Source organism: Carettochelys insculpta, chromosome 14 (assembly GCF_033958435.1).
Source record: "Carettochelys insculpta isolate YL-2023 chromosome 14, ASM3395843v1, whole genome shotgun sequence".
NCBI lineage: Eukaryota > Metazoa > Chordata > Testudines > Carettochelyidae > Carettochelys > Carettochelys insculpta.
In genome coordinates, this window is record NC_134150.1 from 26,441,667 (window position 1) to 26,468,049 (window position 26,383).

The window sequence follows — 26,383 nt, forward strand, 5'->3', positions numbered from 1 at the left end:
CAGTACCGCTTTCCAGAGCTGGTATCTTTTGAGTGCATAAGCACATGAATTGGTGCCAGAGACAGACACGTTTATTTTTAAAAATTATTAAGGGATATATTTTCAAAGAACCTCTTAAAACAAGTGTTGCATGTGCAACATTTAATGTTGAGTGCCTGTTCTGAGTGCACAGCTGACCAGTTGTGTGCACAGATTCTTTTTTATGCATACAAATGAATGTGCGTGCAAGCAGTTGTAGGCACCTCCATGGAAACTCTGAAAATCTGTCTCATATTTATTGAGGTAATTAGAGAATAATAAACTCCTGATATTGTTGCATGTACTGGTTTCATGAAGTATTCCAGTTAACATTAAAATTCTATTCAGACAAAATGTCCATTCAAGTCACTGGAGGTTTGCCTGAATAAGTAAAGAAAGAATGGGACTTTAGCGATAGCAAACCATCCTGGGTTTGTCTGTGTATTCTGCTTGCTTGTACCTGGCGATTTTTAAGCTATGCATTTTGAGAGCTCTGGATGAAAAGTGCTACATAAGAGCAAGTATGTTCTGGAGACAGGTTTATGTGTTTAAACACAGATCAGCTGTTGTGCAGTACCATGGGCACTTGTAGCTCTATAAAAAGAATAAGAATTTGTAGTAGTAACAAACCAGGATCCCAAAAGCAAAAATAAATTAAAAACAAATATTAATTAAAAACAATGCAACTGTTTAACCTCACCTGCCTGGATCCCCATCTGTCTATTCCGAATTTGCAAATGAAGGGCCATAGATTGTTCTGCCTGCATGGTGGGGAAGCCTATACCTGAGCCCATCAAATATTGGGCCACATAAGATACTCCATCAGAAGAGCAAAGCCTCCTTTACTTGCACCATCCTCTCACTATGCCTTCTGCCTCTCCCAGTTGCTAGCTCTCCATGGCCTCCCACTTTGGAAGTGGAACTCTGGGACTCAAACTTCTAGCAGACACAAATGTCCCTTCCAAATGACAAAACTCTCCTGATACCCAGTGTAAAAAATCTCCCTGTCCCCAATGTCTGCCTAACCCCACAGATGTTTGAGGAACTCACAAACTCTTGTCTACAATAAGGCCTTAGATATCTCTGGGGCATGCTTGGTGATGAACGTCCATTAGTATAAGTAGAATCTGAGCATGAACCAGAGAGAATTAATAGTCCTTGGTAGTCAGCTATTACAATGGCAGGCACTGCAGTTTGAGAATTAGCAAATAAGATGCATCTGTTAGTAGTAAAATGTTTTCTCTCTCTTGTCACTTTGCACTAAAATAGTCCCCTGATTCCTGATTTCCAATTTCAGATCAATATCCCACGCAATGGCCAGGCTGACATTCAGTTGGCTGGAAATGAAGAAGGCCTATTTGGCATAGATCCAGATTCGGGCATTCTGTACATCAAAAGACCTCTGGATCAGGAGAAACAAGCGTTCTACACCCTTGAGGTATGACAGAAGCCTTATCATCGCACTGCTCTTGTACAAATCCCCCAGCTGGTTAATGCTATTGTTGTTTGTTCTGTTGGAACTAAATACTGCCCGATTCCACAAGAAGACCACCGAAGGATAAAATCCTAATACTTTCCCTTAGTTTTTATTCAGTCTTTACACTGGCAAACTTCCCTGGAAAGCAACAGAAGCTACATGTGCTCTTGGCCCCTCTGAAAATCATTTAGGCCATTCATTTAGGTGCCTAAATGTGAATATCTAATGACCCCAGCTTGAGTGCAGAGACTGTCCTCCTCGTTTTAGTGCCATGGAAGTCTGTACTCTTTATTGGTATACAGACTACATTTAATGCATTTAATCTCCAGTTGACTCAGCATTTCCACAGAATAAAGCTGATGTACAGTATCCTGGTTTTACACCAAGGCTTACAAAACTTCATTAGGGCACTGGGCATTAATATACTAATTGGTGGCACAAGGAGTTTACTTGTGTCACTTTTTACCCCAGCTTGGGCCAAATCTGGAGGGTTGCTGAGCACCTGCTGAGTACCTCCCACTCCCACTGAGTGCTGTAGGAATCACTGTAGTGCAGCACCGTACCTAGTCCTTCCTAAGAAGCCATCTGGACTGCTTCCAGCTGGTTCTTCCCAGCCCATTTCCTTAACATGTGCTTTGCTCTTAGAGGAACAGTGCATACACCAATCAGAAGCTTCTATTTAGCCTTCTTCAGATTCATAAATATCTACAATCCCTCACTTCTGTCTGATGCTCTCAGCGCAGATCTAGAGACCTCTGTCCCCCGTGGCTGATGCACAAGCCTGTTTGCCGTAGGGCAAAGAGTGTACCCTTGCCCATGCAGGAGTTTGGTGATGTTAATGTGTACTTGTGACAGGAGGAGATTAGACAGTCATTTCAGCAGCCTGCTCAGCTGCAAGAGAGATGGGCTGTTTTCTGCTATGAAATGGGAACAGTGGAATGCCTGGATCTAGCCACACTGCCTTTTTCCTGGACAACCCACTGTTAGCACTAGTAAAAGTGGTGCAAGGCACCCTGAAAAGCCTGGAAATGGAGGAGCGAAGGGAAGGCTGTGCTCCCCTTCCCTTTCTGCACTGGCTGAAGGAGACAAAAGAGCGGTGCATATTGCATCCTTACAAGAGACATAACAGCTCTCTCTGATCAATCTCTCCCCACAACCTCCAGCGGTGTACTCCCTAGGTCAGAACAGGCCGGACCTCAGAGGTCACCAGTCTATCATTTCCATGTTATGTTTTGTTTCTCTCTCTTGTACTTTGAGTACTACCCTCTCCTGGACAGAAAGAGAACTTACCTGAGTGTCATGAACCCCATAGTGCTAATAGCTAATGGAGACTCTCCTTCAGTTCACATATTGATAGCTTGTGCCTTCATTACAGGAGGATTTGGCTCCAATCCTCACTGTTGCAGTGAAGAGCACAATGAGCAGCACATTAGTCACTAGGAAATCATAGCTGGCTGTTCTATATAAGGGTGTATTAATTTTACTGTCATACGACAACAGTAAAGAAAAAAAATTGCATCTTTCTTCTAACACTGAACAAGAAACTTTAAATAAAGCAGCATTAGCCCTAAACCTTTGCCCTTTTCCTACTGTGGCTGCCTAGAGCCTTCCTCAACACCCCTCCTGCTTGGCTTCACATTATAGACTTATAGAAACAGTACACATACCTCACACTAAGTTTAAAAGGGAGCGCATGCTAAGTTTAAAAGGGAGTACTGCTGAAATATATGTTCTTTTAAAATCAGGTGACATAAAAGATGAAGACAAGCAGCTGTTTTTTAATCCTATAACCATAATAATAGCAGTAAAAGATGAAAACGATAACATGCCAGTCTTTTCTGGAGGATACGTTCTCTGGAATTCTTAGCAAAGGGACAAAACCAGGTAACAATGATCTCCCGACTCCTTTCTCAAAGAGCTATTTCATTTTCACTTTCCTCTGCTGCTCTACTCTTGAGAAGGTTTTTATACTCTGCGTGTGCTAATCTTCATACATCTGATGAAACGTTCCATTTTTAAGACCATCCATTTATATTAATTGTATCATGTTTGTTTTAGAAACAACTCAGATTATCCGCTCTCTGACGATGAGGGAGCTAGAAGAAAACTGAACAAGTATAAAATAACTTCACCCCTTAGAGATAAGCGTAACCAAGTGCGTGGATATGAGAAGCTGAGTTCCTCTCTCTTTGGGATTAGCACGTTCTTTTTATTTGCCATTTGGCTGATATATAGGCAGTAAACAAGAGACAAAATATAGAAACCATGTGACTGCTTGTTCCATAGTCTTTTGCACAGGGTTGCTGTGTAGTTGCTTTCAGATGTCAGTACAAAGCTTCCTGATCACTGATGCTCAGTAGCAAAATGTCAGGGAGGAGATAAGCAGGCTAAAAGGAGCCTATCTTAGAAGTTAGACTGTTCTGTCATTAGTTTTATAGATAAGCTTCACTATGTATTTTTAAAACAGCAAACATTATTGCCTTGCTGAACATACAGTCAAAGAGATTGTTTTTAAATTGGAACCCAGGATAACGTCAGGGCTTTCGTACAGGGAGTCAGAAAGTTTGATACAGTAAAGCATAGCTTAAAAATCGACCTGTGCACTTAACTCCTCACATCAGCAAAAACATCTGAAAGTGATCTAGGCTATCAGAAACACAGGGAAAGGCTTCCTGAAAATTTACTTCCTCCAAAGTCAGGCACTTCAGTGAAATGAAGTACTTTCTAAATGATGTGTCATGATGGGAGGAGATGACAAAGTGCTGGACTTTTTAAGTCCTTTCCAGTCCTAAATTTCTAGGAATCTATGAAACAGAGGCCAACAACAGCTCTCATAGAAACTGGTCAGGACCCAGCAGTGTGGCTGACAGACTTGCTGGATCCCTGGGCAAGATGGGAGAGCTGGCTCTATTCCACCAGGAAGGGAATGGCCTCAGGTAGAAAGGGCAAGGCGGGGGATAGCCTCCCCCAGCTGGCCCTTCAGCACAAATGGGATCATGTTGACCAGGGCTCTGGTGGCAATTTAAAGAGTCTAGGGCTGTGGCCACTACACCTGCTGCAGTAGCAGCATCTGGGAGCTCCAGGTCCCTTTAAATTGCCTGGCTCTGGGGCAGGTATCTCCTTTTGCCCCTCCTTTCAGCAGCCTGGAGCTCCACCTTGGCTCAGCATCTCCACTGAGTACATGCCAGTTGCTCTGCAGCATCTCGTGAGCTGTGCTATTTTGTGGTAGATGCTGAGGTACTTTGCGCTTACAGACTGTCAACTGATGCGCTCAGGATGCTTCACAAACCTGAAAACACCACAACTCCCCTGTGGAAGAGCTGAGTGCAACTGAGGCACAGTGGGTAAGTGTCTCAAATTGGGCACCTTAAACTGAGGTATACAACATTAGTGGACACTTCTGAAAACTAAATTGCTCATCCAGTACCAAAGAGGGGGCCAAGATCAGAAAAGATGTGTGAGAGCTACTTACGCTAGTGAACTCCCTTAGCACTGCCTACATCCATTATATGAAGGCCAAAGAGATTTAAGTAGAGGTAACTCCCACCCTACTTTAACTCAGACTTCTGGCTCCTCAGTGCATAATGAATGGTCTTGAGTAGGATTTTTAAAAAAATTGCATTTAAGCTTCAGGTGGTAACATTAATTGGTTGAGGTGAACCCCAAAAGGAGAGTTTATGGGTTGCTTTTATCTACTGTGTATAAAAATATACCTTGCCCTTTCTTTAGTAAAGCTTTAAAACACATTAGCAAGCATGCTTTTAAAAACACCACTCAACCTTGTGTGAAATATGGTAAGAGGGTCTTGGTTAAACATCAGGGTTGCTCTCTACTGACTTTAAGCCATGCAAGGTGAGAGTACAATGGGTGTTAAACAGTTCCCTTCTAAGACTGTTAGCATAAAATGCTGCCTCAGATGTCAGTCAGGACACAAGGTAGGAAGCAGTGTTATTTACACTACTGAAAAATCAGGCTTAGCTCCATTGAACTCCATTGGTTTATACTGCTGCAACGCAAGTGTAAATAAGAGGAGAATAAGGCCCTTCTATAACAATCAAGTTTTTTGTCTGAAATCTCTACTTGCCTTCAGTGTGACAGTCTCCTCAGTGCATTCATTTGCGTTACTTTCGTCAGGCTGCATATCCCAGGAGGGGTTCTCGACAGCGGCGTGCTTTGTATTGTAGAATGTTATAAAAGTCTGAAGTGCATTTCCTTATGATTGCAAGAGACCAGGAAGCAATCTCATGCTGCAGTAACAGAAGGTTTCATAGTGTGAAGGCTAAATGAGTTTTAATGGGTACTTGTCATTTGCTACAATTTGTCACAAAAATTGAGGACGGCGGAAAAACAGGCAGAGAACTAAACTACTGCAATCTGAATGCATTATTGGCATTTAACATAACAGCATTTTCCTGATTCTATTTTCCACTTTTTATTAGTCCAACTGTTAACCCCTATGTAACTATAGTTTCCCCCACTACACTAGTAACAGGAACACAGTAGAAGTATCAAGTCTGGTAGTTTGTACCACTCATTCCGCAGAGCAGGGCTGAGGACAGGAAAGCAGCGAAGGAAGGGGCAGTTGCTCTAGGGCTTGGCAACTTAAAAGGGTCTGAGGCTCTGAGAAGCAGCAGCAGCAGCAGCAGCCGCCGCCGCCAGAGACCTTGGCCCTATACACCACCACCAGAGCCCTGCACAATGTAGTCCTCGCAGTGTTATGGGCTGGCTGTGGAAGGTGCAGCATGGTCCGCGTGGCAATGAAAGGGGGCTGCCCCTAGCCTCTCCCCTCCCCCCAACTTCTGCCTGAGGCCTCCGCCCCATCCAGAAATGATCCTTAAAGACGTTTTGGGACCATCATCATTGTGGCTGACTCTGGAAGGAAAGGAACTAAGTCAACAGGCAGGTGCTTGGGACAATATCTGTTTGTGAACCCACCAAATTACTGACAACAGTGTGAGATCGCCACTTCAAACACTAACAAACTGTCTGATCCATGGACCAATTCCTCTTCTCCACACTCTTTCCTCTCTTACTCCAGGGGAAAACAAGGGCACAAGCTGGCTCTACTCTGATGGCTACTAGTCATGTTTGGTGTTTTTGAGTCAGGCCTCAAAATAATGAGACACTCAGATGGTCTTAAAAATGATGAGTTCTATTCGCCTTTAGGTCACACATTCCACCAAGAGAGGCGGGCAAAGGGCACAACTGCATAAGGCCCAACATTCCAGAAGGGCCCACAGCTGCTGGCCACTGCCACAGTACCAGTAGCCAGCAGCTCCGGGCCCCTTTGAGATGCTACAGGAGTGTCAATCCACTGCTCCATACAGCTTCTGAGGGCTGTGGGGAGGCCCAGTGCTGTGCTGGCCTGCAGACAAGTTGGGCAAAGGGGGGCAATTGTCTCCGTTGGGTGTTTCAAAGGAGCCTGGAGCTCTGGCCACCATCTCTGTTATTTTGGCAGCAGCAGCTGCCAGCGCTCCAGACCCCTTTGAATTACCATGGCAGTGCTACTGCACATCACCCTCTGTGCGTTTGGGGGCTGGGGCAGTACCACAGTCCGGGTGGCACTGAAGGCCAAATGCCCTAGGCCCTGCCCCTTCTGCAGTGCAGAGCCAGACCTTCCTCCTACCTTGCTGTGAGGCCTGAGGCAGCTGTTGGCATTGCAGGTGCCATGCTGTGGGTACCACTAAGGGCTGATTGCCCTTGGTTTCACCCTTTCTGCCTGAGGCTCTGCCCCTGCTGGGGCATGGAGCTGGGGTCCTCCCTTACCTCTCCCTGGGCCCACAGTGGCTGTTGGCATCACTGTTCCAGGGGCAGTTGCTGTAAGAAAAACAGCAACTATAGAGAGGGCTGGGAACATATAAAACAGGGTTCCCAAGAAACGTTGTGAGATTTAACTCATAGGTTGTACAGGAGTCCAAGTGCCTTGCTTAAGGTGCTAAAGAGCTGCAAAGCATTTATTTATTATTCCATCTCATGTACTGTAGCCATCTGAAGGATCCATGGGATTTAAAGTCGTAAGTGATCTAAATTTACAAATGAAACCATTTTACTAGTATGAATACACAACACCAGGTTAAATATTGGGGGAGTTATACACACATTTACACTGTGACCTTCAACTAAAACAACCAACACCACCACCAAACACTTTAGGTATAAAATACCTATTGTCATGACACAGTTAAATTGATTCTAGATGGAATATTCAAGGTAAGGAAGGAGAACTGAAATTCTGCTACAGAAAGCATTTTTCATGATGAATTAAAATTTTTTTTTAGATAAATCATTATGCCACCAAACCCAATCTGTGATCTTTCAAACCCAGGAACGTCTTTCATGCATGTAAATGCTATTGACTTGGATGACCCTTCCACACCAAATGCTGATTTACAGTATAAAATCCTCACACAGCTGCCAAGTCAACCCTCAGAAAATATGTTCCAGATAGATTCAAGGACAGGGGCTATTTCATTGTCTGCAGAAGGTAAGTTACTTCTGGGTAGCTTCATCCTTTGTATTGAACATTCTGAATAATTATGGTCCTTAAGGTTGAAGGGCCTGAGGTCAGTTGCTTCCTTTTGTGTGCATATAGGCAGAAAACAATCAGGCCCACTAGTCATACAGAATGGTTTGACAGGTTTTCTTGCTCTCTGTTGTTGAGGGCTGTCACCTACATTGTGTATGTACTAATAGACTGGAAAACCTCACTGCATTGGCAGGTCTATTTCATACTGAACTCACTCCACTGATATGGTTTCTGGATAGTCCAATTTCTGTACAATGGAAAAGTAAGCGAGTGCAATATCCATTCTATGACAGAATGCCTTATTAAATGTCTGTATATTACAGTTCCAGAACCTTCCATTACCTTTGACAAAGTAGGGAAGCCTTTTCCAAGTGTCTCCACCAGGACTGAATCAGATTTGTAAATAATCTAAGAGTGCCAATCTAATCCCATCACATTACTCATTTTCATATCACTTCATCACGACCGCCAAGGTGAGTAGAGATCTATCATTTTGGGTGGAGTCCCTGCTCTTGGCTTCCTGTGGTCTCTACTGAGCTAGCAGATTACCCAGCTGTTTTGCCAGACTATAGGAAACTAATCACACTGATTGCTACCTGGTTTGTGATTAAAATCCTTTCTGTGGGAAACCAGGCTTTATTTTGTACTAGATTTTTCTGAAACTGCAGATTATAAAATACAACTGAGCACTTGCCTTAAACATTGTTATTTCTTGAAAAATACATCCAGATGCTGCGTGTGCCCCCACATCCTGTATGGCTGATAATGACAGGTTGTGCTCAAGGTTTTGTAGTGAAATGAACAGTTTTTTAGAAATTCATTTTGTGCACATAACAGCAGTCATGAACTGGATGAAAGAGTCTCCTAAGACTAAGCCGATGGGAATGTATAGAAAACACAGGAAAGTGCAGCTAAATTAATACAAATGGAGAGGGGATTAAATCAATCTGTACAGCTTTTTCAAACCCATAATTCTATTCATGGTACAAATTGTTCCTAACTTATTATTTAATATCAATGGGGAGTGGGGAACCTAATGGCTTAAAGAGAAAAATAACTTGTAAAAAGCCTTAAAAAAATGGAATAATATTAAATGCAAAGAGAAGTCCTTAACAGGTTAAATGTCTGCTGCTTCCCCACAATACAATGCTTATGGTGCTCTCATCCCATGCTACAACAGATGAAGAAGGAAGCTCCTTGTGTGGGTTTCAATGGATATTTTTAGCAGGTCCTGCTGGCTTAGAGTTTCCTTTCTTTTCTAACTGCCATATGTTGTAAAATACTGTCTAACCCAAAAAGAATATTTTCATGATTTTTATTAAAGAATGAAGATTTGTTTTTTAAAACCCTAATTCCCTTGAAATATAGAAATAGCTAGAATAGCAACTAGGAAATAACAAAAGGATGAAGCAGAAAGAGCTGGGGGGGGGGGGGGGAAAGGCAGATTTACAGAAAACTTCATGATTAAAGGTACAATTGTTTCAATAACACATGCAAATGTTTGTGTTACCTTGCATCATACCTGTTCATGAAGCTGCAATAGCTGGGCATTTGTGCATGGTGTTACTGCAACAGTGAAGTGAATGCGCACAATTTAGGTTCACAAATGCAAGACCTAGGTCTGAAATCCAGGCCCTAGTTTAACTCATTACTTTTATCTTTACATTTTCAGATGCTAGACAGGAGTTGCTACTGTAAATAAAGTGCACATGGAAGCAAACCCAAGGCTCTGACAGTAGCTCTAAGTGTTTCCATGAGACTGGGGTTCAAGAGCTGCCTTGAAAAATAGTAAGGGGTCAACTCTTAGGAGACCTCTTCCCTGCATCTTAGATAAAAGCTAAAGATCCCAGAGGCAATCAGGAAGCACAGATACCAGCCACAGTGATTAATTTGCTTCACTTACATCTGGATTGTTTTAATTAGACTAATCAAAATACTCATATTGGGTCAAACAGCAAACCTGTAATGAGGCAGGGTCAGCAGAACTGAGGCTTTGAGGCATATGGAGGCATTGATTCATGCATTATTCCAAAGAGTCTAAAATTCAGTTCACAGGGAAGTGACGTTTGTTGTGCTAGAAGAGTTTAACTAGGGAACACGGCCTTCTTTGAAGCAGGAACGGGGGACACAGGCTGAGGAACACCAGGCTTCCATTTTTCTGTATTTAGGTCACTCCCAGACCTATCATTTTTCCTACTGAAAAATAACCAAATCTAAGGTAAACCATAAAGCCTCCAGTGTGGGGCAGATTCCTGCCTCTGCCTCTCCCCAGGAACCATAAGTGCATTGCTCCATGGATTCATGCCCTGCTTCATTGAAGCACTTGGAACAGCCCCTCTTGACGATTGTCTGGTTTTAGCTGGGATCACTTGTGGGTTTAGAATCTCATGTCCCACTTGACAGAGCTAGTGGGCAGCAAGGGCTGTTTAAAGTAAGTCTGGGGGCCCATGCTAAGCCAGCTCTTACTACAAGGCCCAAGATTCAATGTGTAAACTTCTCCCTCTACCTGCTCCACAATTTCTGCCATCCCAGCCAGGAGGACTCATTTGCATGTAGACAGGGGTGGTGGTGGTAAGGTGGTAATGGGTGGGTTCAGAGCTGGAGTGTGACTAAGTGCTGGGAGTGAGGGAAGGAGGAGATGGTGATTTTTGGGTAAAGAAGAGAATTGGGGGATCTGTGTGACACACCCCAGCCAGGGTTGAATTACAGTGAGAAATATCGTGAAGTTTTTCCCTCCTCAAAGCTATTGATCAGCATGAAGCAAATTGGCATCAATCCCTTTCAGCACTAGAGTGTGAGCAGCAAACATCACACCAGTGGATAGTGGTGGGGGCCAAAGGTCCTAGGACCCCAAGACAACTAAAGACGTGGCAGAATTGGATGAATGGGCTCTCTTTGGATAATCCTAATGAGAGTGGTTGGAAGCTGTTTATCCTGACTTTCTACTATGGGATGAAGTCATGTACTGCAAGTAAGAGAAATTCAGGTCACAGACCAGCCCTGAGCAGAACGAGTGACTCACCTTGAATTCTTCCCTGGCTACAACTTGCATTCTTCCCTTGCACCAACTATCTCCATGCCACTTCCATCCCCAGGGAGTCCAAACACATCATCTCTCCCCCTTGGCAGGTTATTCTACAGTCTGTGCCTGTTGAATGTTCTGCCCCAGGCAATGCTGTTTCCTGTGGTTTTAAGCAGCAGAAAACACCTTAGAGACAAGATTGGACAGAAAATGTCCCATCGCTACAAGCAACAAAAGATATCAGGGACACAGCATATTTACCACCAGTGCTCCAGCTTCCCACAGAGGGGAACAAAGGTGGCACTTCTATCCCTGGCTCTGTAGGAATGGCAGAGCTGAAGTTAGTGTTCTGAGAGTCCGGGTGGGGAGGATATAGGAAGTCACAGAATCTCTGGCCCCCACCACAAATCCACTGGCCTAGTTGTTTCGCCTAAACTGCCAAAGAATGCGGGCACAATTTTCATGTTCCCCCATCCAATTTTCATGTTTCTGCTGAAAGGGATATAAAAATGTATTTAACAAGATTCTCTCAATTTGCAGGGAGCTCTTTGCTAGATTCATCTCAGGCCAGTAGTTACAAACTAGCTGTGCAAGTCAAAGACCTGGGAAATCAGTCTCTGGGATATCGTACTTTAGCAAACGTGGAAATTGCAGTTGTGGAGAGCACCTGGATAACCCCAAGCCCTGTTCTCCTTCAAGAGCACCTAAATGTGACTTACCCAAAGATCATTACAAAGGTGAGTCAACGGAGCAAATTTTCAATGTGTGTTACTTTGAGCTGAAGACATCATAGAATACTAGGACTGGAAGGGACCTTGAGAGGTAATTGAGTCCAGCCCCCTGCCCTCATGGCAGGACTAAGTACTGTCCAGACCATCCCTGATAGACATTTATCTAATCTGTTCTAAATATCTCCAGAGAACCGTTTCCAAGCACTCTCCTGTATTAACAGGATAGACTGAGCCTATAAACTATTATGCAGGTAAGTAACTCTGGGTCTCTGAACAGTCTCACTGAACTCAATACTATAATATTGCTGACATATACACTTCCAGACCTGCAGCCCTTGAATGTAGCTTCCTTAAGAAGGATTGTTGTGGTCAAATCTAAAAAGCCACAGTCAAACTAGTATAGCAGCAGGGGAGTTTAATTAGGAGTGCTAAAATGTTATTGTTGTGTGATCTTGAAGTGATGACTGATGGACATGTGTTTCCTCCACACCATGGTAGTAAACACCCATTGTTTTTTCAGAGCATTATATCTATTTACTTATACAAAAGTGTCAAAGCTCAGAACCAGCGTTTACCATTCACACCTCTCCAGGCAAAACCACGAGCTGATATCGCTGCTGGATTTCCCCAGTTTTCTTCATCCAAACCTGCCTGATCTCCTGTAATTCTCCCCATTCCAGCAATGCTAGAAATGTAGCACTGTTGCTGTGTTTGTACAGACAGAAACCTGCCGCTGTTCTGTTTACTGCAACTCTGAAGGGAATCCCTCAGGAATGGAAAAGATGAACAGGGGAAAAAGTTGCTTAAAATAACATTCTTATTTTAAACACTGCTCACAGACTGCACTGTCTCTCCTCCTCTCCTCTAGTGGCAAGTAAGGGAGCTTCCAGCTACACACCTACACATACATAGTTTGGAAATAGAGTCATATGGGTGAAGCAGCACGAAATCTAAACAAAGTCATCCAAGAAACGCATTAGTGCGGGCAAATAAATAAACGGATGTTTAAATTAGACTAAGGCCCCTTCTAATGGCTTTTCCCCCCATTATTTGGAGACTTGATTAGGCATTACACACATCCCATTAATAACAGTTACCATTCTGCTTTCTCCTTGTTAGGAACTGTTCTGCACCCATGGAGGTGAAAGGGTTTATACTTGTAAAAACAACTGACAGGTCGTATTTTACCAGGGCTCTACAGTCTAAATAAAACTGTTTGTAGCTACAACATTTCTATGGCAACAGTAAAAAATTGCTTTGAGTTTTCTTGTCCACTTTCCCTCATAATATCTGGCCTATGACGCTATCACTTTTTGGTGACAGAGATAAAAGGTTTGTAATACCTACTAATTTAATTTCATGTTTAAAATCAAATCTGAAGTGATTTAACTTTCCATCTGCTAAAGGATGCCAGGCAAATCTTTCACTGATTTGATTTTGCTTTATCTTGTGAGGCTGTATAGGTGATGCCATCAAACTGCAAAGATTACCGGTCCCAAAGTTTCTTAAGAATTTCACTTATTTCCTATCATCCCGTGATCAAAACATTAGTAGACATTTAAACTGAATTGCTATAAATGGTGCAGTGAACATTTGCCAGCTCTTGTTTTCAGCTAGAATATCAATAATACTACCTTATATTTCAGGTCACTAAAGGATCTTAAAGCACACTTCGAAACATTAAGTATATAAGCCTTGCAGCACTGCAAAAGGCAAGTAGGCTGCTACTATGCTCATTTGTTAATCTCTAAGGTGCTGCAGGACTGCTTGTTATTTGTGAAGGTACTGACTAGCACAGCTACCACTCTGATTTTTATAGGTGATGAAGACCTTCAAACAAAGTCAACAGATGTCCAGATCTGAAAAAAAATCAGGGTCTGAGAGACTTGCCAAAGGCCATACAAATATCCAGCAGCATTGAGCACACACAACCAGTTCTCTTGATTCCCAGAGCCATGTTGTAGCTAACAGATTACATCTATAAAACACTTTCAGATAGTATAAATGGCTTTTAGAATTCTCATATGGCACAGTATAGTGGCTTGGTTTTCAACCATAGAAGCTTTAATGACAAATATTAGACTTTGTCTGGGTGGCTGATCAATGCAGCTTGTTCCAGGTTTCACCCCCTATGATCACCTTCTAAAAAAAGGACATAAATTAAGGAAATATCCTGAACTGGTAATTCCAGAGACCAGCAGGCTTCATTCCTCCATCAAGCAAGGAAAGCATGGATGCTGATCATGCAAAGAACCCCATAATGCTGTGATAATATGTATCAGTACTGATCTGAATTGAAGATCTATAGGGGTGAGAAGACAGTTCTTGTATAGTCACTTTCTTGTTTCTATTCTGAGACCACCAACAAATGTGCCAATTGGCGATCATTGTGACGGTGGCTGTGGGCGACTGTTTGTCCACTAGGACTGAACTGAGACTCCCAGCTTATTTCACTGGTGCGCATTCTGGAGATGGAGCCTTTCCTATTTTATTCATATTTCCCATGCAACTTGGAGTACTTGTCATGTGTATGAATGACTGTCCCCTTGATTCCAGGTGAGTTGGAATAGTAGAGAAGTCCGTTACTATCTGAAAGAGAACTTTCCTCAAGGTCTTTTTTCAATTGACCTAGAAGGGAATATCTATGTCACACAAGAAGTGGACAGAGAAAGCCAAGCTGAGGTATGTATGAACGTAGGGATCAGTCAGGGACCTTAACTGAGTAAAGCCAAACTTTTAGTATCCAACCCCCAACTAGCTCTTGAAGATTTGGCCAATGAGAAAATTCATTGAATACTTATTCAGTAACAATCCTGCCTATGTGTGAAACAGAATTGTACAATTAGAATCAAGCAACTAGCGTCTCTATGCATTTATGTAGTTACATGGCCCTCAATCACAGGGAGGTGGGAAAGTGCTATCATTCCCGTTTTGCAGCTCGATAGGGGAAAAAGGCATGGACTAGAACAAGCGATTTGCCCAAGTTCAAATAGGAAGTCTGTGGTTAAGTCAAGAGTTAAACCCAGCCCAGTTCTCTATTCCTTAGGCAAGCCTTCCTGCCTTATTAGAGATTCTGCCAGCACAAGTCTAGTATCATTATATTCTACCTTCAGAAAACTCCCAAATACAAATAAGCCAGTGTTTTGTTTGTTTTCCTTTCATCCAGACACGATGGACTGCATTAACACAGTCTTTGCGAGCCAGTATCAATCAGACTTCTACTTGTTCTTGCTATTGTTCCCACTAGGATAAATTTAAAGCCCTTCAACAAGATTGCTTTCAGTCCTGGTTCAGGTGAAAGCCATTTCCATCAACAAGCATTTCTCTGAATGAGGTCTGAAAAAGTATCCCTGGCTGTGACTCACTGAGAAAAACAGAGGCAGATTTTGGCCCATGCTGTGTTGCAAAGAATTACCAGCTGGAAGAGTACAGATGTAGGAGTAGAGAGTGTAGATGGCTATTTGGGGGCATTTCTGAGGCAAGGGAGGCCTGGATAGAGCCCGGCTATTCTACAGAAATCCTGGGCTCTAACTGGCTTTGGGAGTCCCTGTTGAATTTGCTCCCAGCATTAACCCGGACCATAATGTGGCAGCACTGAATGTGGATCTTGAGCCAAGTGGAGCATAGCCAGACTATCTAGACCCTATTGTTTGCACAATTTTGGTCAACATGACATGGCAAGTGTCACTGACCACAATGCCATGTATCATACTTTGCCAAGGGGATTATTTAGAACACTGTCTGCTGTTTTTTTCCCTGTATTACAGGAACTGATGGTCCTCATGTTTATAGCAGGAAGCCTGGGCCTTCCATATAGTTGAAAAGCCTGCAAGCTGGGTTTCTAAAGTCTACTTTCTACAATCACGGATACAAGTTTTGCCATCAAACTCTAGATTCTTATCCCTAGAACATGTGAAGTTGAGAGCACCATGTCCAATGAAGCAAGAGTCCAAAGAACAGATACCAGAAACCCTTTATCATACTGTAATTTGAACCTTGATCAATATGCGTCTGTATGATTTATAAATAGACAGAAATTTTGGTTCCATCTTCCAGAGGCACACTAGTCCAGAAACGATTAGCTCATGGGATAAAATCTCATGTTTCAGATATGACCCAAGGCTGGGTCTACACTAGAGAGTTTTGTAGACAGAAAGGGCCTTCTGTCAACATAACTCAGGGAGTGTCTACACACTTAAAGCAGTCTGTTGACAAAGTCTCGACAGAACTCTGCATTTTCCTCGACAGTATTATCCCTCAAAAATTTGAGGCATAATCTCGACAAAAGCGCAATGTGGACACTTCTGTCGACAGATGCTTCTAGTGAAGACATAGCCCAAGAGTAACATGCTTTGGAAAACTTAATTTCCAAGTAGGACTGTGCTGATAACTCACCTGTTTATGGTATCCACTGTCATTTTTCACATGCAGCACAGAGTTGTGTTAAGAATTAATTTCATATGGATTATTTAGCCCAACTAGAGGGACAATCCATAGCACAGAAAAGGGAGTGAATTTTAAATATTATGGGTCCAGTCCTACACTCTCTCCTTCAGGAGGTTTCTTTAGGAAATGTGCCAGACTAAGGTCCTATGTAACCCATAAGAAGTCTCACATTAAAATTCTATGCAATGTAAGAGAATGGTAACCAGTCTACATAACCAGGTTTCCTGCTATAAACATGAGGACCATCAGTTCCAGTAATACAGGAAAAAAACCAGCAGACAGTGTTCTGAATAATCCCCTTGGCAAAGTGTTATACATGGCATTGTGGTCAGTCTATAGGATGGCCTTAAAAAAATTGAAAAGAGCATCTCTGTTGAATTCTATAGAAATTAGAAGTGTGGAGAACGGCCATAGAATTTTTCCAGAAGCATCTTGGTTCCATCCCCACTGCACTCAGTAGGACTTTTTGAAAAGGGCAAATATAAATGTTACGTTCTATTATATTAATAAAGTTGATTACATCTTAACTATAAATTTTCTTATGAATTCATTTGATCATCATCAGTATGAGCTTCAGATTTTTGCTGAAAACAAAGACGGAATGCTGTACGATAACCCACTGCAGCTGCTTGTAACAGTGATGGATGAGAATGACAATGGGCCAGTATTTTCCCAGGAGATTTATCGGGTAGAACTAGAGGAGAACACAGCCAAAGGTGAGAGATGTCAATCTGTGCCATCACAAGAAGTAAAAGGCTTATGGTGGCCAATGTGTGGCTAAGGGCACATGCAATGTGGCCATTCAGTCCTTACAAGGTAAGACTTCAGTGAGTGCTTTGCCTGCATAAGAGGCAGGAGTATACTTCAAAGGGTCATTAGGGTGATCTCTAACCTTAAATAAAATGCAAAGAGGGCATTTGAACTCAATCCCCTTGCATTCAAAGGGAGTGCTCATTTCTTTAAGGCTGTGACTACACTTGCATGCCTCTTTCGAAAGAGGAATGCAAATGAAGGAAATCAGAAATGCAAATGAGGTGCATATTTGCATATTGGCACCATTTGCATATTCTAATTTCAAAAGAGCTTCTTTTGAAAGAAGAAAGCCAATGTTGACGCTGCTCTTTCGAAAGTAAACCCATCTTTGAAAGAATCCTTCTCTTTATTTAATGGGGAGAAGGATTCTTTTGAGGATGGGGTTTAAGAGCAGCGTCTACACTGCTTTCTTCTTTTGGAAGAAGCTCTTTTGAAATTAGAATATGCAAATGAGGTGTCAAATATGCAAAATTTCGCCTCATTTGCATTTTCAATTTGCCTCATTTGCATACCTCTTTAGAACGAGGAATGCAAGTGTAGATGCACCCTCTGTCTTAACAGCACTTATTTCAAAATAGGAACTATTCACCACAGAATGAGACTTACCAGTTTCAAAATAAGCCAACCACTATTTTGAAATTATTTCAAAACCATGGTTGCGTTGTGTAGATGCTAGGATAGTTATTTTGAAATAATGGCTGTTATTGCTGTATAGACCCTTCCTTATATGAGCAGCTTTAAGAAATGGGTTATGGCAAACTAAATACTTTGTAAATCTGGTATTCACCTTAAAACAAAAAACATTAAAATATAAACCAATAGGACTAGTAAAAAGGGAAAATAAAACCTTTGTAATCTAATTGCAAGAAAATCTGGCAACTATATTACCTAAAAAGGCCCTGTACTAATATTACCCAAAAATAGCTAAAAGGGTGTGTCACTTCTCATGTCCCTTATTTTTACTTTCTTGTTTTAGTTGTATTCCCATGAAGGTATAATGTGTTCTACATATTCATGGAATCCTATATATTAAGTAGAAATTGAAACTGCACATCAAAACACACTGATCTTGGGGAAAGTTTGCATCCGATTCTAAATGTTGCACTTCAAGCTCATCTCCTTTACAAAGTGACATAACAAATCACTGGTTTAAAATGTCATTTTTTAAAAATTGCTGTGTTAATAGTTCCTTTACCCACTGGTAACTGGTGATGTTTCTTTGCGTGCAGGGAGCGAGATTCTCACAGTAAAAGCGGAAGATGCTGATGATCCAAAAACCAGCAATGTTAAAATTGCTTATGAGATATTGAGCCAGGTGCCACAAGTCTCAGAAGGCTTTTCATTTCATATTGGGAAAGACACTGGAGTGATAAGATTACAGGGTTCTGAACTGAAGAACAGTACTGCAAAGCACTATCACCTCCTTGTTCTTGCAGCAGATCTTGCTGGGATGGAAGGGGGTATGTTTTTGAAGGATCATGGGGTCCAATAGTTGATTTGTTACTAAGCAGTTGCAGTATTAGATTAAAAAAAGAAAAGCAAAACAAAACCACACCTTTCATCTAGAACAAAAACACTCCCTCAGTTAAATACATTGATCAAAGTACAAACAGCATGAAATTGTCACAACATGAAATTCAGTAAGTCCAAACACAATTGCCTTGTATGAGAACCTGCTCAGTATAGTATTAGGTCTCCTACATATAAAATTTTAGTCAGTCAGTCTGTAGCTGTGACACTCATATTCTGGATACAAAGTATTATGTGGCTGGCTACCATGAACCAAAACGATGAGCAGTCACTCAGTGACACAACAGCATGGGTGCTCCTGAGCCTGTGGATCTACCTCATGGGGTGTAGCTTAGTGACTGATGCTTGCCATTTCTATAACATTTCACAGGAGGATCTCAACACATTTTACAAATACCAAAGGCTACAAATACTGAAGGCTACTACTTCTAAGCCTGGTAGTGTGCCTGTGCAAAGACTAAGAAGCTGCTGTTCACCCCTGCACCAAGTATTGACATTGCCAGGCCACGTCAAGGGGGTGGAAGGAAAAGCAGTGGCTGTTAGGATTCAGATGTGGGTTGGGAGTGGGCTGGCAGGAGAGGTAGTGAGAGGAGCCTGAGGTCTGCCCCTGCAATGGGCCAGCCTATGCAGCCAAGTTGTAAGAGAGGAAGCAGTCAGCTACACCAATAATAGGGTTGCCACAGCTGACCTGAGAGAGCCAAGCACAGGTCAGGCTGTGCCTCTCAGAGTCCACTTTGGTTGCTGCCTTGCTCTGTCCCAGCAGAGTTCTGTGCTGTGCTTTACCTCACTCAGGCTGGATGGGGAATTTCAGTCTCTATCCAGTGAAATTAGTCTCCTGCCTTCTGGGAAAGAACTCTGTACAACGTGGCAGAGCCAGGCCTAGGATTCAAGAGCCAGAGTGTCCCCTACTATAAATTAGTGTAACCCCAGTACAGTGAATGGAGCTTTGTTGATTTAAAACTACCTGAGAATGTAGTCTCAGTCTCATCTACAAATCCACGTATCGTACTGCCTCCCATATGCACATTATGGTGTTAAACACATTACAGCCCCTGGAGGGGAAAAAAAAAAAAAAAAAAATCCCTGAGCTCTTGTGAGCGATCACATGCTCTGAAGGCATATAACACAACTGCGTGGCAGGCAGCATTTCATACGGGAATGGCTGGGGCACAGCATATGAGGGAGGGAAAGATTCTTTATTAAGTGGCTGTGTGGGCCGTACATGTTTGTATTTGTGTGAACATATACTAAATACACACAATTTTGAGATTAAGGAACTGCAAATTCAAATCCCATTTACATCCATAGGACATCTTTCAGACTTTGCTCTGCTGGCTTCTCTAGTCTTCAGATTCAGATCAGGCCCTGAACACAGATGATAATCTCCTCTCTAAAGCACAATATTCCTGATTCTGCATCAGGGTCTCCACACACCCTTTCTCTGCAGAATAGCTGCTTCTGCCTCTTTACTTTGGTTAAGAAATCTGAAAAATCCTGTGTTTGTTTCCAGGTCTCAGTAGCACTTGTACTGTCTTGATTGACGTTGTGGATGTAACTGACAGCCCTCCTGTGTTCTCACAGACAAAGGTAATCCTTTCACACAGCATGCAAGCAATTTACAATTTGTCTAGATCAGTGGCTGGGACAATACAGTATGGTCTTAAAAAGACATCCACAAAGTAATGACTATTGCTGCAGGGTAAAGACACATGACCTATTCTCTGAGTTCTACAGATGAAGGGAATCCAGAGTACAATACGTTCAACAATCCAAGCAAGAGGGATAAAAATATAGGGGGATGATTTTTTAAATGAAGGAACGTAAGCCAATATCCATGCAAAGGTGGGCGGAGGCACCCATGCATGCTTGTGTTTTTGAATGGCTATGTTCTTGCATGGACGCTTCTATTTATGCATGTTTTTAATTGTTGCATTCAAACAAACATGGATACAGTTTTGACTAGCAGGATGTAGTTTTGTTAGCTTCATATCTGTATGTGTGGGCTCCTGCACATATATATGAAGGGGCATAGATGGTTGGTATGTAGATGTCTGTATTTTCCAATTAGAGATAATGTTATCCTCCTTCAGCCCCTTAGGAGAGCAGGGAGCAGCAGAGGTGCCCCCTTCCACAGTGAATCACAGTACTGCAAGCAGCAGATATTCAAAACCGTGAGTTTGGCCCTGCAAATCATGAGGTTATCTTAACAAAACACAAGATTTAGAAAAAAAATTATATATCTGCTCCTTTTCCCCTAATTTTTGAACTTGTAGGAGATAAACACTCAGGTCACAGTTTTAAAAGCTCATACACAGGGGCTATAAAACCTCTTTGAATTTTTTAAGTAAAAGCTGAGCTTATCACATTATAACCTGACCCTAGGAGCTGGGCTAGGAACAGTGAACATACCACCATACATCACAGGACTCAACAAAATGATGAGCATTAACAACACTGAATTGGGTGTATAAGACATGCAAAGAACTGGTACAACACTGAGAAGTGACTCATGAAACTTTTACCGGCAGGTCAGAGCTTTGTATCAGCTCTGACAACTTCCCACTTACTGATTGTGACATTATTTTATGAAAGCAGAAGCTCCTTACTTACTTCACACAAAGGGTCCTGATGAACTGGGCACTACTTCAGAAAGAATGACACCCAATTTGGCTTGTAATTTCAGGGTTTCCCTGGGTTGCCTAAGGGTAAAATAAACAGCACAAAACACAGAAGTGATTCCAAGTGCTCTCGATCATTATCAGCCCTGTTCAGATGTTGTCACTTATTATAGAAGGTGCCATGTTTGATCTCAGTGGGGACAGAATTTAAAGATTAACACACCAGAGTTGGAAACTTTGTTCTGATAGCCAGCTGTGGAAGGAGTGCTGACATCTTACAGCATGCACCCTGGGGCACAGAATATAATACATCTATCCCTGCAGCTTAATCGCTTCCATATGTAGAGAGATACAGTGAAGGTTAAGGGCAGGATTTTCAAACATGCTCTGTGTTGGCCTAACTCTGCTCCCACTTAAGTTCATGATAAGACTTTCATTGACTTCTGTGGGAGCAGAATTAATCAAATGGTGACGGAAAATCCTTCCCTTAATGTTAATTTACTATTTTTAAGGTTACAATAACAAATGTATTTACAAATGAATTTAGTAACAGAGAGGTAGCCATGTTAGTCTGTACTCCAACAAAACAAAAAACATACAAGATGTAGCACTTTAAAGACTATCAAAATGATTTATTGGGTGATGAGCTTTCCTGGGACAGACACTCTTCTTCAGATCAATCTCATTCGAATACAGACTGACATCATCTCAGGCAGGACAATTAACGACCCCCCACCCCTCATCCCCGTGTCAGTTTTTATTGCTTTTTGATCCTCTGTACTTATAAATGTCAGTCTGTATTGGAAAGGAGATTGATCTGATGAATCGGGTCTGTCCCACAAAAGCTCATCACTGAATAGACAAATTTAGGTACATGGTGCTAGAAAATCAAAGACCTTTCACAATAAAAATGAAAAATAGAGCATTTGTGTGGTCGTCAGATACTACCATGTTTATCTACCATTCATATAAAACCTGGCTACCTACAAATTGTGCACACTGCTTGTGTATGAAAACATATTTGTATTGCTGTAACTTCCTTCTTCTTCCTTCATGCCTTCCATTTTCTTTACAACTACTTGGTATGTTCATATGTAAGATCGCTGGGCCATGGATAAAATTTCCTTTACATATGTGTACAGTTCATAAGGCAATAGAGTTCCTCTTTCTCTGTCATATTTTCATCATGCCAGTTTATTTTCCTCAGAATTTCCAGATCTGAAGAAGTGGGTCTGCTCCACGGAAGCTCATCAAATAATAAATTATTTTGTTAGTCTTTAATGTGCTACAGGACTGCTTTTTTTGTTTTGTGAATTATTGGACAGTCTATAATTATAACCACTGAAGCAATCATGACTCATATCAACTCTTTCTTCTGCTGCACCTAAAAGTAACCTGATGAAAGGTGTAAAGGTTTAGCACAATTAGAGAAATTCTGATTCTTTCTCATCTTTTTAAATGCAGTATGGGCCATTCAGTCTTCCTGAGGATATGGAAGTAGGTACATTAATAACAACTATCACAGCAACAGATGAGGACAAAGAGATGAAGTTCAAGTTCACACAGTTTTCTGTGGAATCAGGAAATGAAGATGAAACTTTCAAAATTTTAAGCAATCCACAAAATGGTACAGCCACCATCTGGCTTGACAAGGTACTATGTGCTTTAGTCTGGAACAGCGTCATTGAAATCTGCAGGATTTTTTATGCATCAGAACTATAGCAATGTGCCCTCTAAGTTTACGTTGGCTCAGATCAGTTGGCTGCTCCACTATTTTAAGATACTCCTATTCACCACCTCCTATTCCTGCTATATTCCTTTCCTCCAGACAGGCAATTGCACTAATACAGATTCTCTTACACTTAATTGGCCAGAATTTGAGGCAACGTAACTGGATGTAGGTTGCCTGTTCATAAGTGAGTGAGAGTGTAAAGAGTGAGGGCTTGTCTACCCAAGAGAGTTTTACAGACAAAACCCACACAGCACCTGCACACAAAATGCATTTTATCAAGAGAAACTGTTGACAGAAAAAGCCATGTAGGGGGCCCGGGGGACCCTTTTGTTGACAGAGCAGGTCAAAAGATCGATCTGCTTTTGTGCGTAGAAGCAATCTGTCAACAGAAGTTTTGCTGAAACAGCTCTTTCAACAGTAACTTCTGTCGCTAGATGCTTCTAGTGTAGATGTAGCCTAAGGGGACGTCTACACTTACCAGAAGATTGACCCATTCAGGATCAATCTTCTGGGGTTTGGTTTAGCATGCCTAGTGGGGGGGCTGTGCCAACTTGAACAACCAGGGCTTTACAGTCAACACTTATACTCCTCATTCTCACTGAAGAGTAAGGGAGGTCGACAGGAGAATTTCTCCTGCTGAGCTCACTCTGAGGATGGACTGATAAGTTGATTGTAGATATGTTGTAGATATCAAGTGACTGCCAAGAAGAAGAAAGCTGCAGAGTAGTAGCTTGCCATACCGCTAGCTGGCCATACAAATCTTGTTAGACACTAAAATTTCTGTTGTGACTGCAGTATATCAAAACCGGGGTACACTACAGAACTACACTACAGAACTTTTAGTGTGTGGTATCAGGGTTCACACAGCCAATTAGTGTGTAGCAAACTTGTGTAATATAGATTTACACATGGCTTGCATGTACTAGCTCTCCCTGTCGACAAACCCAGGTAGAAAAGAAAAACAACCTGACCATTTGGGTCCTGTTGTGTGTCATGAGATGGTCTCTCCTAAAAAGTATTTGGAAGTTAGTCTCTCAACTGACTGGAAAAGCAATGGCATTTCTAAAATCACGCACTTTAATTTATTATTTTATTATTTAGTCAATATTTGGCATCTTCTCTCATTATGACAGTTTACTTATGGTGGAGTTCTCTGTCTTTTGACACCAGGGTTATGTCTACATTGGCAAAAATCTTTGAAATAGCCATGCTAATAGCCATTTTGAAGATTACTAATGAGGCGCTGAATTGAATATTCAGCACCTCATTAGCATTAGCACGCTTCCTGCTGCGGCGCTTCAAAAATGTCTCTTTCGAACACCTGCAGTGTGGCTACACGGGGGAAGCCCCACACATTTCAAAATCCCAGGGAATAAGGGGATTTCGAAATGTGTGTGGTCCTTTCGAAAAGGACCCCTGTGTAGCTGTGCCATGCCGTGGGCATTCAAAAGTGGCAGGAAGCATGCTAATGAGGCACTGAATATTCAATTCAGTGCCTCATTAGTTATCTTCAAAATGGCCATTAGCATGGTTATTTCGAAGATTTTGCCAGTGTAGACACGGCCCATAAGGTAAAGTAAATGCCATTAGTACTGAATTGTCTGAACATGGATGAATCTGACCAGCTCTAAATTACATTCAAGTTCTTACACATTGGGTAGAATCTGATCATACATGGTAGTCTCACATGTCTCATTTATAGATGAATGAGGGTAGAGGTTACTGAGACTTTAGAAGCAACTCAGCTCTATCTCCAAACATTAAAACCATAAAGGCTTTTGTTCTGAAAATTTAAGCATATATAATGTTTGTGAAAGGTGCCAGATTATCATGCCTAGATTATGTCTTCATTGCTGAAAAAAGGTGTATTTTTAACCGTGTGGTATGTAATGCATGTGAGTTTTCCTGAGGTATAGCTACAGTGAAGACAAGGCACTTCAGTTTTACGGCAAGTTATATTGCAGAAGTTTGCTACACGTTAATTGGCTGTGTGAACCCTGCCACCACACACTGAAAGTTTTGTAGTGCACTTAGATATATTGCAGTCACTACAGAAATGTACATCTCTATATCCTCTCCTGGCATTAGCCTTATAGATTATCTTGTGGTAAAACTAATCTGGCTTGCCTTCACCGTGGTTTTACTTCAGGATAGCTACATGCGTTATTTACCCTAAGACTGGGCGGGCGGGAAGCATATTTTTAGCACCAAATACATGCCGCCTGGAAACGACTGTCCATCTGCCTTGTAGTGTAAAAGCATGCGATGCCTAATGTCCTATGATCCATATTCAAAAAGGAAGCACTATGAATTCTTGTATTCCTTTTTCCCATAACTTGATGCTTCATTCTTCTGAGGAGCCACAAAAGAGCGCCAAGGCAATGGACCCTGAGCTAAGGGCATCAGTGGTACGAAAAAGGAGTTAGTGAGATCTCTGCTCCCAATTGCCTTGTCAACACCTCTGGGAGGAATTCTTTGCTAAAACACCCCACTGCTAACATATCACTGGTATCAACTGTGGGAGCACTAGGCTAGTGCTCTAGAGAGCTACTGACGTTTTTTGCATAGTATTGTCTAACCTTGCTCAAGGTCTACATGACATGCTGCTTACCAAACACAAATGACTACTGGTATGATGTCTAAACTAGCATCCTACCAGGGATGTCTCAATAGGAAATTAGAAGAGAGACGGACAAAATTCTGAGCAGAATTATAGCACACTCCTCATTCCTCTGACAGATGTTCCTTTCACTCTGCTCTTTTGTAGAGACCCAGCAGACTGTTGTAAAAAGTAACAAAAGGAAGGTGGAAAAGGGGCAATACACAACTTTATCAAACTTTGGAGTTAAATTATTTTGTTTCTCTTTAAAAAAAAAACCTCTACATTCCCAAGAATTAAGTTTCAGTTTTTCTATTCACTTTAATCTGGCATTTTTGGTCTGATTAAAGACAGAAGTGAACAACTACAGAGTGAGTAAATAATGAAGTTATTACACTTGTTAAATAAAAACCATCAGATTTATTCATTTGGCCACCATCCCTAGGATGTATGTATCCATTTTCCTTCAGCTTTCAAGATGGATCAAAGCCATTAAAGTGTAATATGGGTTCTGTCCTGGGACCATGAGTCACTAGTAAACAAAAAGGTACAAACAAAGCAGATTATCCTTTAGTAATTTTATAATTCAGTACATCCTTATTGGTTTATTTCTGAGTAAACCAGTCTTACCTTTCCTTTGACGTCAGTGAAAGAGTAAAAGCTTGGCCTTGGCTTTTCAGTGTCATCACTGAAAGTGCTAATACTCTTCAACAGACAGCAGTGCAAGAGAGAATATCCCCTCAGTGAAGTCAGCTAATGCCTTACTTTCGTTTGCCACATGTCACTTAGAAGGAGAGCTAAGCCCCTGGAGAAAGTTACTGGTCTGTTAAACATTATATTTAAGAACTTGGAGCTCAGTGGTATGGATCTT

General features: G+C 41.8%; 1 protein-coding gene across 14 annotated transcripts in view; it reads left to right on the forward strand.

Annotated features, from left to right (window-relative positions):
• Positions 1–1,317: 1,317 nt before the first annotated feature.
• CDH16 (cadherin 16) overlaps positions 1,318–26,383 on the forward strand; it is a 51,864-nt gene continuing 26,798 nt past the window's right edge. For 6 of the 14 annotated variants that reach the window (XR_012647445.1, XR_012647446.1, XR_012647447.1 and 3 more), the window contains exons 1-10: positions 1,319–1,456; positions 3,241–3,379; positions 7,821–7,979; positions 11,584–11,780; positions 14,331–14,456; positions 16,786–16,936; positions 18,263–18,493; positions 20,074–20,150; positions 20,654–20,734; positions 22,646–22,834. Coding sequence is in view for 10 of the 14 variants with exons in the window: in XM_075008547.1 (XP_074864648.1) it covers positions 3,307–3,379; positions 7,821–7,979; positions 11,584–11,780; positions 14,331–14,456; positions 16,786–16,936; positions 18,263–18,493; positions 20,074–20,150; positions 20,654–20,734; positions 22,646–22,834 (1,284 nt within the window). In the remaining 4 variants the exon portion in view is untranslated. Of the gene's footprint in view, positions 1,457–3,240; positions 3,380–4,749; positions 4,840–7,773; positions 7,980–11,583; positions 11,781–14,330; positions 14,457–16,785; positions 16,937–18,262; positions 18,494–20,073; positions 20,151–20,653; positions 20,735–22,645; positions 22,835–26,383 lie in introns of those variants that run through there. The other 8 variants (XM_075008551.1, XM_075008555.1, XM_075008552.1 and 5 more) reach the window with 7 other exon arrangements.